General features: G+C 47.7%; 1 protein-coding gene across 5 annotated transcripts in view; it reads left to right on the forward strand.

Moving 5' to 3' along the window:
* Positions 1-2,216: 2,216 nt before the first annotated feature.
* Positions 2,217-18,191, forward strand: part of LOC135829926 (uncharacterized) — a 45,900-nt gene continuing 29,925 nt past the window's right edge. The window contains exons 1-9 of one of the 5 annotated variants that reach the window (XM_065342308.1): positions 2,217-2,729; positions 3,094-3,241; positions 9,378-9,529; positions 10,252-10,548; positions 13,337-13,462; positions 15,181-15,273; positions 15,524-15,730; positions 16,087-16,386; positions 17,018-17,182. In XM_065342308.1, the coding sequence (XP_065198380.1) occupies positions 3,192-3,241; positions 9,378-9,529; positions 10,252-10,548; positions 13,337-13,462; positions 15,181-15,273; positions 15,524-15,730; positions 16,087-16,386; positions 17,018-17,182 (1,390 nt within the window). In that variant the 5' untranslated portion in view covers positions 2,217-2,729; positions 3,094-3,191. The remainder of the gene's footprint in view (positions 2,730-3,093; positions 3,242-9,377; positions 9,530-10,251; positions 10,549-13,336; positions 13,463-15,180; positions 15,274-15,523; positions 15,731-16,086; positions 16,387-17,017; positions 17,183-18,191) is intronic. The other 4 variants (XM_065342306.1, XM_065342305.1, XM_065342309.1 and 1 more) reach the window with 4 other exon arrangements.

An 18,191-nucleotide genomic window follows, 5' to 3' on the forward strand; every position in this document is an offset into this window, starting at 1 on the left:
CCATTCCATTGTAGGAACCGATAAAAAATAGAATAAAATAAAACAAAAAATTGTACCGTGACAATCATTATTAAAATTCACTTGCCAACCCACAGCAACTTGAACAAGATGCCCGGCAGTCACGAAAACACGTAACAAACTACTTCAGCAGCAAGACAGATATTGAGGCTCTCAGATGGGACAAGCTCCACCCAACCTCCCGGATCCCCCCTCCCCCTCCCCCCCCCCCCCCTCCACACCAGCTAACGATGTGCATCATGACCAAGTCTTGTACTAGTACATGTAGCTCACCTACGCTACAGCCTAGTCTACACTACAGCCTACATGTAGTCTACACTACAGCCTAGTCAGAGTAGTCTACAGCCTAGGCCAGGCTAGGGTAGAGTGTACTGGCAGTACTGCAGAGTGCAGTGTCTCCATGCTACTCAACACAGGTGCAGCGGTTGCGAAGCAGCTCATAAAAAGTATACTAGTAGATCTACTACATGTAGTACTAGTACTACAAGTACAAGTACAAGAGTTGTTCGCCTTCCGAAAATTTCCCCTCATTACGTATCGTGCACACTGCCACAGTCATTCACCAGAGACAGAGAGGACCTCATGCATAGTCATGGTGTCATCATGTCCCTGATACCGGCGCCCTACTCCCTGGCCTAGGCCCAGCTACAGTACGTTTTTTTATAATAGACTCTGAAATCCTTGAGAACGTACTCAAGGCCACTTTTGAGAAAATGTCATGCGAGTTGCGTCACGAAAATCTGCGCGCGAAATTCGAAAACCAGGTGTGACTCGTGGCATTTCGCCATTTTGTTCAGAGTGTCCTTCGAGCTAGCTCCTCGTGGCTGGAGGAATCATTTTGTTGCTGACTGCTCTGTGGCCCTATTTTGCTTTTTCTCGAGTGTCTTTTCGTTCGTGGCAACTTGTTCTCTCGACATGCCACATATAACAAAGCGCGAACGGGCCATGGTAGAATCTACGTGGTGGTGTCTGTTTTACAATTTTTGCGAAGACGAGGAGAACAATGGCTGGGCATCGAATTGGTCCCGAGTATTCCATTCGTCATGCTGCTGTTGCGTGTGGCGTCAGCATTTCCACCATGAACAGATGTACCAGGGATGCTGACGGCGAAAATCAGCGTGCTGCGTTGGCCTTGTCTGTCTCCAGTGATGAAGGTAACGAGAGTGACAATCCCCAATGTGAGACTCGTGCCATAAAACCACTCAACCCTGACGGATTTGCTTTGGACTGTATAAGAAGTAATTTACGGATTCTATGCTGCGAAGGAGCACCCAACACTGGACAAAGTTCCTGCTCGCTGCATAGAAAGCATCGACGATTTTCCAGACATGAGCAAAACTAGCTCTTGGAAAATGTTGCGTTCCATGGGATTCCAGTGTGGCAAGACCAGAGGTATCACACACATGATGATGGAACGGCTCGGGATTGTGTCATGGCGGCATCCCTACCTGTGAGACATACCTGGATGCCTGGATGACACGTGGGTCAATGCGCGTCACACAGTTACTAGGAGGTGGTCCGACAATGGTGACAGGAGTGTATAGGCAAGCAACCAAATGAAGCTCCATCAGGTAAAGGCAAGCGCTTTATTGTTCTGCATATACTGGTGGACGGGACGGATTCGTGAAAAACTGCGCCGATGTGTTCGTGACTGGAGACCAACGAGGCCGATGCCAACGATGATATACGTCGTCGGCTGTCCTAGCACATCTGTTCACTGTGTAATACTGTCGTCACAAGTGCAACACAAAACACGGAATTATTGGGGCCGTTTCGACGCTCGCTGGTCTTCTACTATTCGCAGATGTTGAACCAGACACAACTGTGACCTATTTGCATTGTGTGTTTGTGTGTGTGTGTGTGTGTGTTTGTGTGTTTGTAAAACCGCTCATGTATTGCTTCCTTTTAGTCTCTTTATGGGTGCTGTGTGAATTGCCCTTGTGATTTGTTGTGGTGTTTGAATTTTCACTGCATTCTTTCAGGGATCGAGGGAAGTTTCCTACATGCATGCTGGAATGTTTTGATTTATTGAGCTAATTGCAATACAGCATTTGAATTAATTCAATTATTCAGTACAGTTTGCCACAGTAAGTCGTGAAAAGCCACGACTCACTGGTTTTCTACAAAGGTTAGGAGAACTGCAGACAGCAGTGCACAACTGCACAGTCATGTACATGTACATGCATGCGTTGTACCGAAAAAGAAGAGAAAAAAGAATCAAGATGAACTGTACTGGATTCGAACTCTGGCGGACACCATGCACGTGATGAGCTTTCCTGGCTAAAACTTTCGTTTTAAAATCAAAATCCACTGAAAACCATTTAAAACCGGATTTTCAGCCAAAACCCGTCCGAATATCTAACTTTGACAATTATTATTATTCCAATTTCCAAACTTAATTTTCTTCGATCCAAGACCCACACAAACGCAGCTGTGAAGAAAAAATTTCAAATTTGGAATGAGAACAAACTAAAAAATCAAAATCGACAAATGTCTGTTTTAAAAAAACGCACTGTAGGGTTGCTGGAAAGTAGGCGAAGTCAGCTAGGGTCACAGTGCTGGAAAGTAGGCGAAGTGAGCAAGGTTTGCAAAGCTTCGGTAGCGACGCAGTTCGGCAGTCTGTACTGGTGACGATAACCTCGTTCGGTCAATCAAGCACAACGTTGGAGTCTTGCGCTTTAGGCTTTAGCATAGCTTGGCTTGGAACAGCGGTAAGCACGCGCCCTTCGTCCTTCCCCGTTTCTCTACCTTCGGCTGTGGGTCGATGTGAAGCGATAGCACACTCCAAATGCCTGCATTGAAAGTTTATTTGGCGACACAACGATTGCCTTTCAAATCTACGTTCCGGTTGACTTCGCCACATGGGGATAGTGATTGATGAATTTTCATTTTGACCATCATTGTTAGACCTTGCCATGGGTTCACCTGTGTTTGAGAATGTGTTTGTCAACCCAAGGGAATGAATCGTGTGAATGCTTTAGTTCCAAAGTTAGTTGCCGCTTTCCTAGGAGAGTAGACCTACGTCGATTTTTTCCGTTTCTTTGTGGTTGTATAATTATTGATGTCATGCACTAGGAACAGCTCAGTGCATCTACGCGTGCAGGCGACTCGTGCTATTGCGTAAGGAAACACAGTTGCTGGCAGTCGCGTCCTGCAATAGAAGATTTGTCCGAATGCTAGTACCTGAGCTGAGCAGCCGTCCCATCGGATGTCCAAGGACTAGGTGAGTTTCATTCGTGGCACCAACTGAGTCTGTCATCGCCCAACGGGTTGATCGCTGTGGATGTAATTTATTCAGTCGTTTGCGGCGACACAAATCGGTTTCTTACTTCTTTTTCATGTTTTCACAAAGCTCAAAAAAAATGTTTCCATTGGATTCAGACGGTCCTGCATGTCTGAGGTATGTGGACACTTGTCAGTCCGTGGGTGTCCCTCCGAGGCACGTTAGATCTAGTCCAGATAGTTTGTTGAATGACGTCATACACTGTGTATGTAAAGAGGCAATATGCTTAGATTCTGCGAAAGTGCTCAACACCTGATTCAGGCAGAGTGGCGTACACAAGGCACACAATGAAAATCTTGGCAAATTCCGTTGTGACTCAGAGTTTCATGGCTGAACCAATGACCAGACAACACCAATGGAATAGGAGGCAGCGCTGGTATATCTAAGTGCAGAGAGGTGTGATAATACGATAGCCGGAGGAGTAATCGCGTGAACGTATGCAGAGACAGGCTATTTCAGAGGCAGATGCAGTTGACGTAGGTCTAGCACTATAAGCATGCGCTAAATCTCGCTTACACGTTAGCACCCTAACACGCATACACACAAAAAACATCCACACCCATGCTCACACACATACTAACGCGCACACGCTAACCCGCACACACACACACACACACACACACACACACTACTACTACTACTATAGCATGACTGCCCATTGGGCAATGTCACCCCCGGAGGGGGCCAGAGTTTGGAGTGCACCGTCATTGGCAGGACTTCTGGTGCCTCGTCAAATCTTGCTGTCGTCGGAAACGTTTCGGGCAATGCATGCAGATCAGCGGCAGTGATTCCCTATCGGCTGCAGCAAGACGTTTTCCACGGTTGCAGTTATGGCGGTTAAAACCAGCCCGGGACTTGAAGCAGCGATTGCAGCGTTGACAATGCTGGAAGCAGCAACTAGCGAGAGACGCCGTCAATGCCGTATCTGCATGTTCAGGGAGTGCAGGCTGGCAGCGATGAACTGCAAGCCCACCCTTACTACGGAACCATCGGCAGCAACTGACGCACTGTGCTGAACCACGCTGTTGGTGGACGGGAAGTTGGCGCTCAGCCAAACACTTGTGCCGTGCCTTGTCTTGAGGACGAGAGAAAGCCCGGTTGCAAGATGAGCAGAGTACGGATTTCTCTACTGCCCGAGGAGGCTGAAAAACCAGAACCTGCTCTCGCCAAGCTGACCGGTCTTGTGCGCAATCAAACCAGTTTGGAATGGACTTCGTGTCAGTAGCCACAACGTCTCTCCACCTACGCCTGGGACCGCAGAAGGGGCGCGCAGCCAACAAACGACCAAACAACAGCTGCAATGGGACACGGTCCTCCGACATCCGAGCCACATGACCAAGCCACTCTAAACGACGATGGCGCATCTTAACAGAGAGTGGCACTGGGTCACCCCAGTGACGACGTAACTGCGCAGACGTGATGCGATCGGATTGCTGCTGACTGCGAGGGATGGCTAATATTGTGCGGATGCAGCGATGATGAAAGGCATCCAAACGTCTACTATCAGCTTTCAAGGGCGTCCAGCACTCACTGCCGTACAGCAAAATGGACAAGACACAGGCCACGTATAGCTTTCGCTTACTGACTAATGACAGCGAGCGATCCGACAAGACTGGAAGAAGAGCTCCAAAGGCTTTGGAAGCCTCAGCTATGCGGCGACTGACGTCAGTAGAGGAGCGGGCATCCGGTGTCACGACGGACCCCAGATAAATGAAAGACACACACACACACACACACACACATACACACACACACACACACACACACACACACACACACCCATACCCGCACACAGTAACACACCAACACACATGCACACACATACACATACACACCCGCCCACAATACCCTAACTTGCACGCAGACACACGCACACACAGACACCCACCCACACCCTAACTCGCACATGCACAAACACACGAGCGCACGCATATATACACACACCTATACACACACACACACACACATACACGCACATGTACACACGCACGCACACGCATACACCCTCATCTACGTTCGTATTACAAATCTAAGCGCACACAAATGCCCACAATCAAGCATCAAAACCAGTAGCGCTCATTGCTGTCTATGTTACTGGGGTGGCCAGCAGAAACTTACGCTGGTGAGGGCATTTTGGATACCAGCTCACTTCTCTTGTTTAGGGAGGTAGCCTTTGGAGCTTTCAGGATGTGGAACTGTCCGGTGAGGCATAGGCCACATTTCTTGCTGATAATACTGTAAGAAGGTGCTCTATCCTTGATCATCCATCTGATGTCGAATCCGCGGTTCTCGTTTTTAGGATCCTAGATGTGCTTGGACAACTTAGTTGATACGGCGTGTCTTTCATGGCGGAAGTCCGAAGAGTGTTTGTTGTAGCGCTGCTTGAATGTGGTAGTTGTCATGCCGACGTAGGTCTTTGCTTCGTTGGATGTTACGAGCGCCTCGTACAGGACATCGGACGACTGGCAGTCACCGTTGAGGGGGCACGATGCCTTCACCCGGCGGTTGCATGGCACAACTGGCGGTCGTAGGTGGAGTTTTGCAGCATTGTGTCCTTTCATAATCGACCCTACGTGTTTCATACAGCTGTAGCTTACTTCCGCCCTGTTCTGGTTAAACACCTTCTGTAGTGCCGACCCTTCAGGGAAGTGTTTCTTGATGAGGTATAGGAACTTTGAGCCAACGTTGGTTTTGACCGTGGTACTGCACGGCGGGGTAAACCAGGTGATGTCTCGGCTGCGCCCTTTTTCGCTTTTTTCTTCTTGTTGCTCGGTTCATACTTGTATGTCATGGTTTTAGGGTAGCCGCTTGAGGCTAGTGCGTCCTCGTATAAAGATTTAGCATCGTTGAACACTTCCTCATTGCATGAGATGCGTTGCAGCCTCTTGTTGATACCGTCTCAGCACCTGCGGTGGGTGACAGGACCGCACATCGACGTACAGGGGCAGGGGCGTACATAGGGCGGTTCCCGGGATGCCCGGGAACCAGTAGGCAGTAAAATAATTTCGATGTGGGTAGATCTACGGAGAATGTTTTGATCAAGGCCCAGCGTGCATGCAGTGCATGCATGCCTGCAGTTCGCCTGACCGTCCGAGGACGGTGACAAGGCAAGGTGTAAAAGTGCTGCTGAGGCATTTTTGTGACACAGCGTAGATCTACTGAACTTACTGGGTGCAACGAAGTCTCTACATACGAGTTACAGCGATTCCTCGATCTCAGAGTCATTTCCTTTGCAGTTTGTTTCGACAAAGTTGGTTACGTTTTTGACGATGCTTTCGCTTTATGGAAAAGAAAAATGAAGAGTCGACATCCAGAGGGCCAGCGCTCTATTCAGAGCTATTTTGAGCAGGAGGCAAAGCGTGTAGCCAGTGACGAAGGTCAAGCGATAGATGAGATTGCGGACGCACCTGACTTCCAAGTGGAGTCTGCAACGAGCAGCACAGAGGACGGAATCGTCGGCGAAGCTGTAGAGCGACCGTTGTTGGAAGCTGCTGGATCATCCAAGACTTACTTCAGTGACATTGGAGTGTGTTGGAAAGGATATTCTGAAAGTGTACCTCCACGGTGGAATCCCTGATTCCTCCGAAATTTGCCATACATGGAAAAGATTTCCGTCATTGACAATCATTGTGCGCCACTAGCTGCACTGAAGGCGAAGGATTTCGTTTCCTGTGCGTGTCCAGACGGGTGGCAAACAGCGCCGCTTTCAACTATCCTGGTTGGAGGAGTTTCCCTGGGTAGTCTTTTGACCGGCGTGCCATGGTGGCTTCTGCTTGCCCTGTGTAATGTTTGCTCCAGGTGATTCGAAGTTTGGGCAGCTTTACCGCAGTCCTCCCGAGAATATAACCCGACTCAAGACTGAGCGTGTAGATGTGCTTCAGCGACTCGTTTCACGGCATAACATGAAATCGTCCTGCTGAACAAAACATCCATAAAAAATGCCTTGGCAAAGTTCAGTCTTTTTAAATCAAATATGCGTAGCAGTGACATTATCCAGCAGTTTATGCAGAAACTCCATCGGATACGTATAAGAGCACTAGCCGTGTGGAATTATGTTGGTTGATCAGTTGGCATGGGAACCACTCCTAGAGGCGAGCGGTGTACGCCCCTGCAGGGGTGTACTGTTTGGTTTCCTGTACGACTGGGATGTTCCGGTGGCGAGATCCATGGTCACATCCAAGTAGTCGATGACTTTCTTTTTGGATTTCATTGTTATTTTAAGGCCGTGCGCTTGGAATATCTGTATGAGTTGTTTTCGCGTGCGGTCAGCATCCTGACCTGTAGCCTCCTTCATTATGGCTAGTCTGTCGTCATGGTAAAGACCCACGCACTGGTCAGCCAGGAGTGGACAGAGTTTGCTGAGGATGAAAGCCCCAACAAGCTCGCAGGCTTCTGCGCCGTCGTACGACCCCGTTGTGACGTCGAATGACCCGTCCTTCTTCATCCACGCTTTGCTGTCTTCGAACCACATTGACTTTCACGCGTGTAGTATCTTCTCAGCGTCCTTCTTGGATATTGAAACGTGCGTCCCGGCTTACGACAGAGCATCCAGCAGAAGGTCTTTCATTATGCTGGGGCAAAACTCGACGATGTTGAACATGACGAAGGTGTACCGCGGCTTATCTTCGATGCTCTTGGGCCACTCGATGACCGCTGACGTGTTCTGCCACAGATTATTACATACGCTGCTACGCATAGGGCCGATAACACCATCCAGTATGGATTTGCTTACGACGCCTATTTCGGACTTGGTGGGGTTAATCAGTCTGCATTGCAGCTTGTCATGGAAGTAGGCTTTATGATCTTTTTATGTGACGAACGCTTGTGCCTTGGCCAGACATTCCATTCGGCCCTCCAGATGCAGATGGGTAGCTATATCGCGGGCTAAGGCATTAATTGCCGTGTGTAGTCGGTGCCTGGGACGAGTTTGTACTGCTTCGTCACGTTGTCATGTAGTAACGTTTCGCACTGCGGGATTGATACTTCGTACAAATTTCTTGTCCTGGACGCTGGTACCACTATATCATCATACAAGAGTGGGCAAGACCTGATACCCCTTTTACGGGGTTTTGAGGCGGCGAAAACTCACATCACGTGGTGTGGTGTTCCCGTTGTACCTTTCCAGCACATTTTTAGTGAGCAGCGGAGTAATAAGATTAGCACTCCCTGACAGAAAATCACTGTGATTATGCAACTCCCCAGCATGATCATGGCAGATAGTCGGATTGTACGCATGCTATCCTTCGTTGTACGTAGGACGAAACAGAGCTGAAACACGTTATGTGAGTTTTCGCCGTCGGAGACCCCGTATGCAGCGTTGCACCGTCTTGAGAGCTTGTTTACTCTTCATGGTAGAACTAAGTGCATCTACTGTCCATTCCTGGAGTTCACTTTCTACATACACACACCGAGTATAGAAGCAGTCATTAAAAAAGCAATTTCCTGCTCCCATAGTTCAGATGGGTAGAGCATTGCGCATGACAAGCAAGGTCCCGTGTTCGAGTCCTGTTGGGTCCGGCGTTTTCTCTCTTTTCAGGCACCGACCGATCCTTTGAATTTTGAAGTTCTCCCAATCCTATGAAATGTAATCACCTTTTTTACCACTGGAAGTACGTTCCAGAAACTGACTGTGGTTGGTCCCCTGGGGGAAGGAAAAAGACCCAAGTGGTAGGGGCCGCCGGTCACAGAGCGGTTTTCAACTTACTTCACATCTGTAACAAGCACCTCAGGAATGTCGCACAATGCTAACCTGAGGAAATGTGACTATGCACAGTAATGTTCACGACACGACAGGACAGTGGTGATAAGTGAAAATCTGTGGGTGCACATCCAATGTATTTGCAGATTTGCGTGCTTCTCTTGCGACGAGTGTATACATGGTACATGGTGTGTGTGTATATATGTGCGTGTGCATGTGTGTGTGTGTGCACGTGTGTGTGTGTGTGTGTGTGTGTGCGTGTGTGTGTGTGTGTGTGTGTGTGCACGTGTGTGTGTGTGTGTGTGTGTGTGTGTGTGTGTGTGTGTGTGTGTGTGTGTGTGTGTGTGTGTGTGTGTGTGCATGTGCATGTGTGTGTAGGATAGCAAGATTGTATTCTCGTCAAGTCCTGCCGGGCACTGATGTGTGCCAGGTGGGACATTTTCATCAGCAGGAACTACCCACGCCACCAGTGATCGGTGATACTGTTGACAGCGATTGGGACATTGTTGTTCTTATCCAAAAGATGGATGGTGAGTCAGTTATGCATCATAATAAGTTTGGTCAAGCACTAGCAATATGTTAAACTCGGATGGTGAGCCAATTATAATATTATTATGGTGAAAAAGGAGAAGGACAAAATTTTACGAGTTATAACTAACTGTGCACCAACGTAACCAGATCTTATACAGTCAGCGAGTCAGTGGTGTCAGGTCGCTAAATGTCTCAGTACTCTGTCAGTTTTTTGCCATTTTGTCGCACTCGCTGACTGTATAAGATCTGGTTACGTTGGTTGACAGTTAGTCATACCTCGTAACATTTTGTCCTTCTCCTTTTTCACTACCAATATGCTAACCTGTCTACAAACCAAGGAACTCGCCTGGACACATTGCTGGTGAGCTCCACCCAGACTCTGGTTAGAATTGGTGAGTACCAGGGGGTGAGGCATGGTGCTTACGGAGGACCTGAGGTCACGCTTACAATGCCCCGTGTCACTTACAAAATGTCATAGATTATCTACAAGGACGCTCACAGCTGCAACTGGTAGGATGTTGTGGGATGTTAGCATAATGTGCAGATCACTCTAGCCTGTCCGGACAAGGTTTGTTGCGTGGTGATTGTTAACAAAGAGGGATTAGCTATATTTGTGTTTGTGTGTACGTGCTTGTCTGTCTGTCTGTGTGCGTGTGTGCGTGTGAGTCTCTGTGTGTGTATGTGTGTCTGTGTGCGCATAATATTGCCACATTCTACGCAGACAATCCCTTCCGTAATGATACGTTTGTCAGTAGCGTCCAGGTGTGGATGAACGATTTGGACCCGGATCGATTTCGCACCGTTGCACAGCGGAAGGGCTTGTTGGATAGCGACTCCGTTAGGACTCTAACACGAATATATAAGAATGAAGGACAGCTGCAGCACAACCAGAAGCTCATCAATATGCTCGTTGCCGGAGAGATGGATACATATCTGAAACTCTGTGACGCTGTCAAGGCGATGGGTTTTACCCCGCGCTACGATGAAATGATCAGCATTGTGAAAGACCGTCTTGAAGGTGAAGATACACTGTTTTCATGAGTTTAAGGTAGAGATACGAACTGGAAAAGTGTATAATATGTGTAATGTTATAAAGCTTAGAACCCTTTATATTGAATTTACTGAAGGAACATCGAAATCTGTTCAGAGGTCAAGCGGCCACGACGCGCTGGCCTTGCAGCCACGAGCACTGCTGGTCCATTTCTACAGTGTGTATATGAACTACAGTGTATGTAGGCGCTAAAAGCAGTAAGGGCACCAGCCCCTTCATCCCATCGGATTTCAATGTCCACGGCAGTGAATGGACGGTGAGCATGTGGACCCAGTAATTTGTAAACTGGACCAAAGCTTTGACGGAGTGCTCAAAATGCGAGAAGCACAGAAAACTGGGCACTATCTTATGTGACAAGTTTTAACAGGCAGTATTGAGATCTTTACACACACGAACGCACGCGGCACGGCACGCGCAAGCGCATGCATGCAAACACACACACACACACACACACACACACACACACACATACACATACACACACACACATACACACACACACACACAAACCCTCAGCAGGGGCGTCGGAAGGTATGTTAGGGTGGTACTGTGAGTCATCTGATGCACCCATTTACCTCTAGAGAATCCGTAAATACAATAATACAATACAATACAATTTACTCGTGGGGGGGGGGGGGGTGGCGGAGCGGAGAATTTTGGAAATTTAGAGTCCATATCAGTGCATTTTATTGATTCACAGGGTACCTGGGGCAAAAAGTGGTACGGTCAATACCGTAGTGACCGTACTGTGTCCGACTCCCCTCCTCAGCCCAGCTCATCGCAGAAGCGATGATAGCGAACAGCTATGTTAGACATAGGAATTTGTGCTGGGATAACACCATTCAATAGCCTGCAAGGCTGATGAATTGACCACCACTAATTTTAACCTGGTCTACACACACACACACACACACACACACACACACACACACACACACACACACACACACACACACCACCACCACCACCACCACCACCACCACCACAACCACCTCCACCACCACTATCCCCCCACATGCGCACTCCGTGTGTGTGTGTGTGTGTATATATATTATGTGTGCGTGTGTGTGTGTGTCTGTGTGTGTGTGTGTGCCACCTAGTTCGGTTGGTGGGTACACTTATGCCTGATTGTGTTGGGTCTGTTGCCAACAGGGCCGGCTGCTTGAAGGTGTATTGTTGTACCTGCCACACTTTGTTGGTTTAACCTCTTTAGCACGACGCTACCTGAGCGCGCCCCACGACAACACCTGTAAAAGTCGCATTTTTCCATGAAAGTACTAGCTGCTCAAGGATCGATAACTTTACCTTCCCTTGGACGAATTCCACGATCTTGAGCTTCCTGGAAAGGTCTTGAGACGAGTGACAAACTGGTGTCAAACCTAGCTCGGAGCGAAACCAAAACCCCGTGCTACAGTCTGGCAAACTTCATCCACGCGCTCGACAGACTTGAGCACGGCCAAGACTAACCAAGCTCAAATATTCAGCTGCCATTTCGGTCTCCTTGCTCGTATCGAGCTCAAATATTTTGTGAGGACTCACGGGATCCACTACCATCATTTGAATCTTGTTTCCATGGCAGCAGGTAGCGCACAAATGATCCATGATGGAAAATACGCGTTCTGCAGACTGCGCAAAAAAATCGAGTTGAAATTTGCCGTGTCGAGTCGCATATCTCAACAACCGATAGTCGCATCGCTTCGGCGATTGTTTCTATCGCCAGCTGAGAGTTTTCTCTTGCAGATACATGTTTCGATTGTGAGAATCGACCAAGTATTGAGTGAGTTACGATAGTTTGAACAAGTCACTATGGACTCAACACGGACCCCACGACTATGAGATGCAGGTTCACTGCACAGTGTACAGCGCGCGTCGTACTACTAGTACGACGGCCGTGGGGCATGCAACTCATGTGCGTCATACTAGTACGACGCTCGCGCTAAAGGGGTTAAGGGTTCGTATACTTTCTATTTCATGTATACATACCTGTTAACCATGGACTACTTCTGGCTAGATTAACTCCTGTGTAATCAATGGTGCTAGTGACGCTTAGATCAGATCCACTCTGATTTAGCCACCCACACTAGTAGCAAGTATTACTTTCACTGAGGGCAGGGGTAACTGCAGTTGGATCCCAGGACGGATACCCTGATGCCGTCAATCCTTTTTCTGCACCTTGTCCTCACCCACTTACTGAGGTGTGGTGAGCCCATAAGTGGGATCATTTTCAAGTCCACCAAGAGTTGTGGGATTTCAGGGGGTGTCGGCCGTTGGGTGGTTCATTAGCCAGTTGAGTCATCTTTCCAAGATTCCTTTTGAGTCTCTCTCCCCTCTCCCGGGGAGACCCACGCGACCAGTTTTGGCAGTGAGCAACAAGTACAAGTGTGTGTGTGTGTTTGAGAGAGAGAGAGAGAGAGAGAGATAGAGAGTGAGAGAGAGAGAGAAAGAGAGAGGCAGACAAACAAACAGACAGACAGACAGACAGACAGAGAGAGCGACAGGGACAGGGAGAGGGAGAGAGAGAGAGCGCTACTGCATTTCATTTTAAACAAACGTATCACTTTGAAAGTAAAAGTTCTAGTAGCTTCAGAGCTTTTGCTATTCTCGTTCTTCAATTAACCAGGTCGATCATGATGCGAGCTACTCAAGCTGATAAACATCTTTGCAGAACAATGTGTTTGTCATATACCAGCTATCCGTCAGGATTGCGGTTGACAGACTATTGTATCTACTGTCGTGTATTGATGTTGCCTTCAAGAAACCAGGCGTCCGGGAGATGACCTGGACCCCCGCAATGTGTACATCGACAGGCACAAGATTTCCGCAGCGTCAACCAGCCGAATCAACTACGTTCAAGCTGGAACTGGAGTAGCTGATAATATCGGTAAGCTTCGCTGGTGTCCTCTTGCCCACACTTAGTGCGAAAAGATGGGGTAGTATGGGAAGTGTGATACAGAACACGGCGGAGACTGCTTGCTAGGCAGACCAGACCAACTGGCATCCAGATAAGACACACACACACAGAGAGAGAGAGAGAGAGAGAGAGAGAGAGAGAGAGAGAGAGAGAGAGAGAGAGAGAGAGAGAGAAACTTACATTTTACAGTTTTTACCCCTGAAAGCAGGTGCATGATTTAACAAGCAGGTTGTCAGTCTAGATTTTATGTGCAGATGGAGAAAAATGCGCAGAATTTTTGTAATGAGATGAAAAGCAGAAATAATAAGAAATAATAAGAAAAGATGAAATGAAAGCCTGCTCACAACCCCGCCCAGCCCTGCGAACTGGGTATGGTGGATTAAGAACCCGGTTCAACGCTCGAGCAAGCGCTCTTCACTCAAGGTGTTCACAGCAACCGATAGGAACTCGTATGGGGAAATTATAGAAAAGAAATAATAAGATAAAGAGAATAAATTTCAACGCACCTCAATAAACGGAGCCCCACATACAGTACTTCAGAAAAGTGGATCTTCTGACCAGTGTTTTTGTTGACGACGCAACCAGATGATGTAGCTGCTTCGCAGAGACGTCTTACTGCACAAATTACGAATAAATTTTATTCTTCGATTAGAAAACCCAAGCGCTTTCAGAGCCCTCCGAAGAGAGTCCGGGATGAAACCACGCACACCTACCTCAACCGAAAAAGAAACGACCTGCCACCCGTTTGCTCGGCATTGATCGGCCAGATCCGCATACCGCCTGTTCTTCCGCGAGTTACTGACACTGAATCTGTCCTCAGCACAAACTGTCAACTCCATCCAGAATACAATCCTACGACTCGTAGAGTACAGAACTATATCTGGTCTTAGGGTGGTAAGTGCAACACAGCTAGGGAAAGAAATCTTTGCACTAACTGAGTCGACAAGAAGTTTCCAGTCTGAGGCCGCTGACAGGAGATCAGTCGTAACCAACTTTCGTCTGAGCTGAACGCGAACTGGCTTCTCTCCCGCCTTGCAAAACGAGATGAAGTCAAGCTCATTTGAATTTCCGGGTTGTACGGTGTTTGCAGCAGTGCGGATTCGAATCTCCTCACGCATGTTCCTGACGATGACCCCGAGTACGTTGTCGTGCCTCCAGGTGTAACGTCCGTGGTCCAGCGCTACGTGACAAGCGACAAGCACGTGGCGCGTAGTACAGGCCCAGGCACGGCACAAACTACAGTACGGTTCCACTACGGTCTTTCCCCAACGGCGTAGGTTCGCCGGAGAGAGAGAGAGAGAGAGAGAGAGAGAGAGAGAGAGGGGGGGAGAGAGGGAGAGAGGGAGACGGAGGGAGGGAGGGAGGGAGAGAGAGAGAGAGAGAGAGAGAGAGAGAGAGAGAGAGAGAGAGAGAGAGAGAGAGAGAGAGAGAGGCAGACAAGCAGACAGGCAGACAGACAGACAGAGAGAGAGAGAGAGCGACAGAGTCGGAGAGAGAGCCAGAGTGAGGGAGAGGGAAAGGAAAAAAAGAAGAGGGTCAGAGAGCGTGACAGAAAGAATGAGAGACGGTGATAGGCACAGAGAGACAGAGAGAGAGGGACAAAAAAACACAGTGAGAGAGAGACATAGAGAAAGGAAACTTGAGAGTGAGTTTTGGCTTGCGCTGTTTGATTGTTTTCTTGTTTGCAGAGGCTCTTCGAAACACAGCACAAGTAATTTCAAATCAGGGCCTCTTAACTCCGCCAAGCAGTGATGACAATGAAGAATTCGGTATTGAAGAAGGTAAAATAGGTCATTATTGTTATAACTGAAAGCCCAAGTTTAAAGGTCCTGCCTCTTTCGATTATTTTCATGCACTGATTCCCGCTTGTCCGACTTCCATAGAAGCGTGTTTAATAATTCAAAATAGATGCGAATAGCAATGCTAATATCCCGGACTTGATTGCAAGTGTGATTGTATGGGTGTTCCATGTGAATTGCATACGGGTGATTCTTGCTATTTTCACTTTCCGATCCTCATATCTCTTCGAAGCTTCCCAAGAAGCTCTCTCCGAAACTGATGTGACAGTGTACGTTGCTGAGGATTTTGACAAATCGATGAAGCAAGGCAGTAATGATGAAGGAGCCAAGGAAATCATCCGAACAACCCTGGAGGACATCGGGTACATCGACGAGAAGATCTTTTTTGACAAATTCCGCCCGTCCAAGGGGATAGTATACTCTGTTTCAGCGGAGAAAGGTGAGTAACACTCCGCCCCTGCTCCAGTCCAGGCGTGCAAGTCCAGAAGTTCCATTTAGCCAGGCTATGTCTGTGTGGCTAGCACAATTTGGAATGAGTTGATGACATCATTTCCTAGCATTTTTGTTGACCTCTAGTGAGTTCCTGTTAGAAAACTTTTAAAAGTCGCTGAGTGCTCGGTTGAAATATTTAGGAAAAAAATTGCACAGCCCTATTTTGAATGTCATCGAATGATGTGTTTCACCATGTACATTGGCTTCTGATTGATTTGATCGTCAGTTTTTTGCCAGCAGCTTTTTATAATGATGTGAAAACAACCCGTTGTTTGGCTTGTTTGCGCTTGTTGTTACCTCCAGTTCTCATCCGCATTGTCATCGACACTGTAGACAGTGAGTTCATACGCAACGCCATCATCAACAGACTGAAGCGGTTGACGCAGTCCAGGGGTAGGGTTGTGGTGATCTTCTCCGGGGACTACACGAGCATTGAAGTGTTCCTGCTGGTTCCCGGACGCTGTGCCATCGCTCTCCACTACACGGCGGTCGTGTTCCCTGGCATTCTGTCGGGCCTGGGCATCCTCGAGTGGAATCTGGTCGGCAGTCTGGACTTCTTCGACTTGCGTGTCAGTTCGGATGTGCCTTGGCTTGACAATACAGGTAGGGTGGGCTTTGCCGTATCACTCACTTTGGTGTTTTTTTAAGTTATCACTCACTTTGGTGAATTTGAATTTTCTCCGCTGGCTTTTCTCTTTCTGTATCAGCAAGCCAAGAAGAAAGAAGTCAGCGAAGAAAATTCAAATGGCAAGAAGAAGGAGGGGAATTTGAATTTTCTTCGCTGGATTCTTTCTCCTTGGCTTGCTGATAAAGAAGGAAAAAAGCCAGCGGAGAAAATTCAAATTATCACTCGGCTTAGCTATTTGTCTAGTCTGTAAAACGGTGGTCAAAGCACACCGAACCTCCAACGCTCCATCTAGCTGCAAGGGTTCTGTCGCATCTTGCAAGTTCAAAACAGTCTACAAAATTGTCTGCATACTGCCTGCGTACGCAGCAAAGTGAACCCTTGTTAAAAAGAGAATCCTCGTTGAGAAGAACACTGATAGAATAAACATTTGCTTAGAACTAGTACTGTATTCATAACTCTATTGGACGAATCACTGGATCCTGACTGTGTGCACAATATGGATAAGAAGAACTGCCTCTATTCCAAACTAATTATCATCGGTCCCTTTGTGTTCGGTCTGAGGAGGTTTTGCCAGAACTTTTCTTTATTTATGCTTTATTGTCACAGGTATACAGCCTGTCCGTCGCCTGTTCTCTGAATTGCTTTCGAGAGGGCTTACTGACACGGAGCTTCCGAATTTAGATCTTGCTCAACCCAAGCTCAAGTCCTTGGTAGAGAAACACGAGCATGACAATGAATTCATCGACTTTCTGGGAAAGTTCATCTTGAACGGTGAGTGCTTGGTGCCATTTTCCAGCTGTTGGCCAGGCACAGATCATGATGCGTGTATTGAGCAGTGGCCAGTTATCAACGCAGAGATCTCTTCTTTTGGTAGCATTACGAAATCTGTCTTACCTGACCAATGCAAGACATTTGGAGCACATTGATCCTTCGGCGGTTACAGCTGCAAAAAAAGAACTAATACCTTTTAACTTGCTCGTCTTCAGTTGATCTTCAGCAAGCTTATGAACTTATGACTGTGCCCCGAAGTCCTAACACACGACATTGTAATCTAACGATATAACTTTCAACATGAGAGCAGTGTGCAATGGCGTAGATTGTACCACCAACACCCCACACACAGCCACCTGGGTATGGTCGTGTGAGGTGTTGGACAGTGCAGATACCAATGTACTCATATGCATTACTCATACATTCCGTATTTAGGCATGAGCAATGGGCTTTTTGGCACCATATTTCAGAACTCAAGACCACAAAACTATTACTAGGATTGCAAACTTACAGGATTTGTGAATTTTATAGTGGGTTGCACATTTCATACCGTACTATCCGGAGTATAGGCCGCACTGGAGTATACGCCACATCCAGATTTTGTCACGAAATACAGACATTTATCTTATTGATCACCGATAATTTGATCATCGCAGTATAATAAGCGGCACCGACGTTTTTTGGGGGTGACTCTGCTGGTGTTTAAAGGGCCGCGTATACTCCGGAAAATAGGGCACTGCCAGGGGGCAGGTGTCGCGGGAAGAGGGAGCGCCGGTTTGGGAGTAACCCACTTTTCTCTGCAACATAGACGGTCATGGTAACATGCATGGCTGTGCTGCTGTCAATTGTTTTCTAGCCAGAACTGTAAGACAGGATAATATATTATTGACAGGTAAAGTTAGCGAGATGAGATGCTAACGGAAATTGCTGTCAAAACCGGCAAATGACTGCACGTGTACATAAAAATTATCGTTGGAATGCGCAACGTTCGTTGACATCAGTTGTCTAA

This window comes from Sycon ciliatum, chromosome 13, assembly GCF_964019385.1.
Source record: "Sycon ciliatum chromosome 13, ocSycCili1.1, whole genome shotgun sequence".
NCBI classification, from domain to species: Eukaryota; Metazoa; Porifera; class Calcarea; order Leucosolenida; family Sycettidae; genus Sycon; species Sycon ciliatum.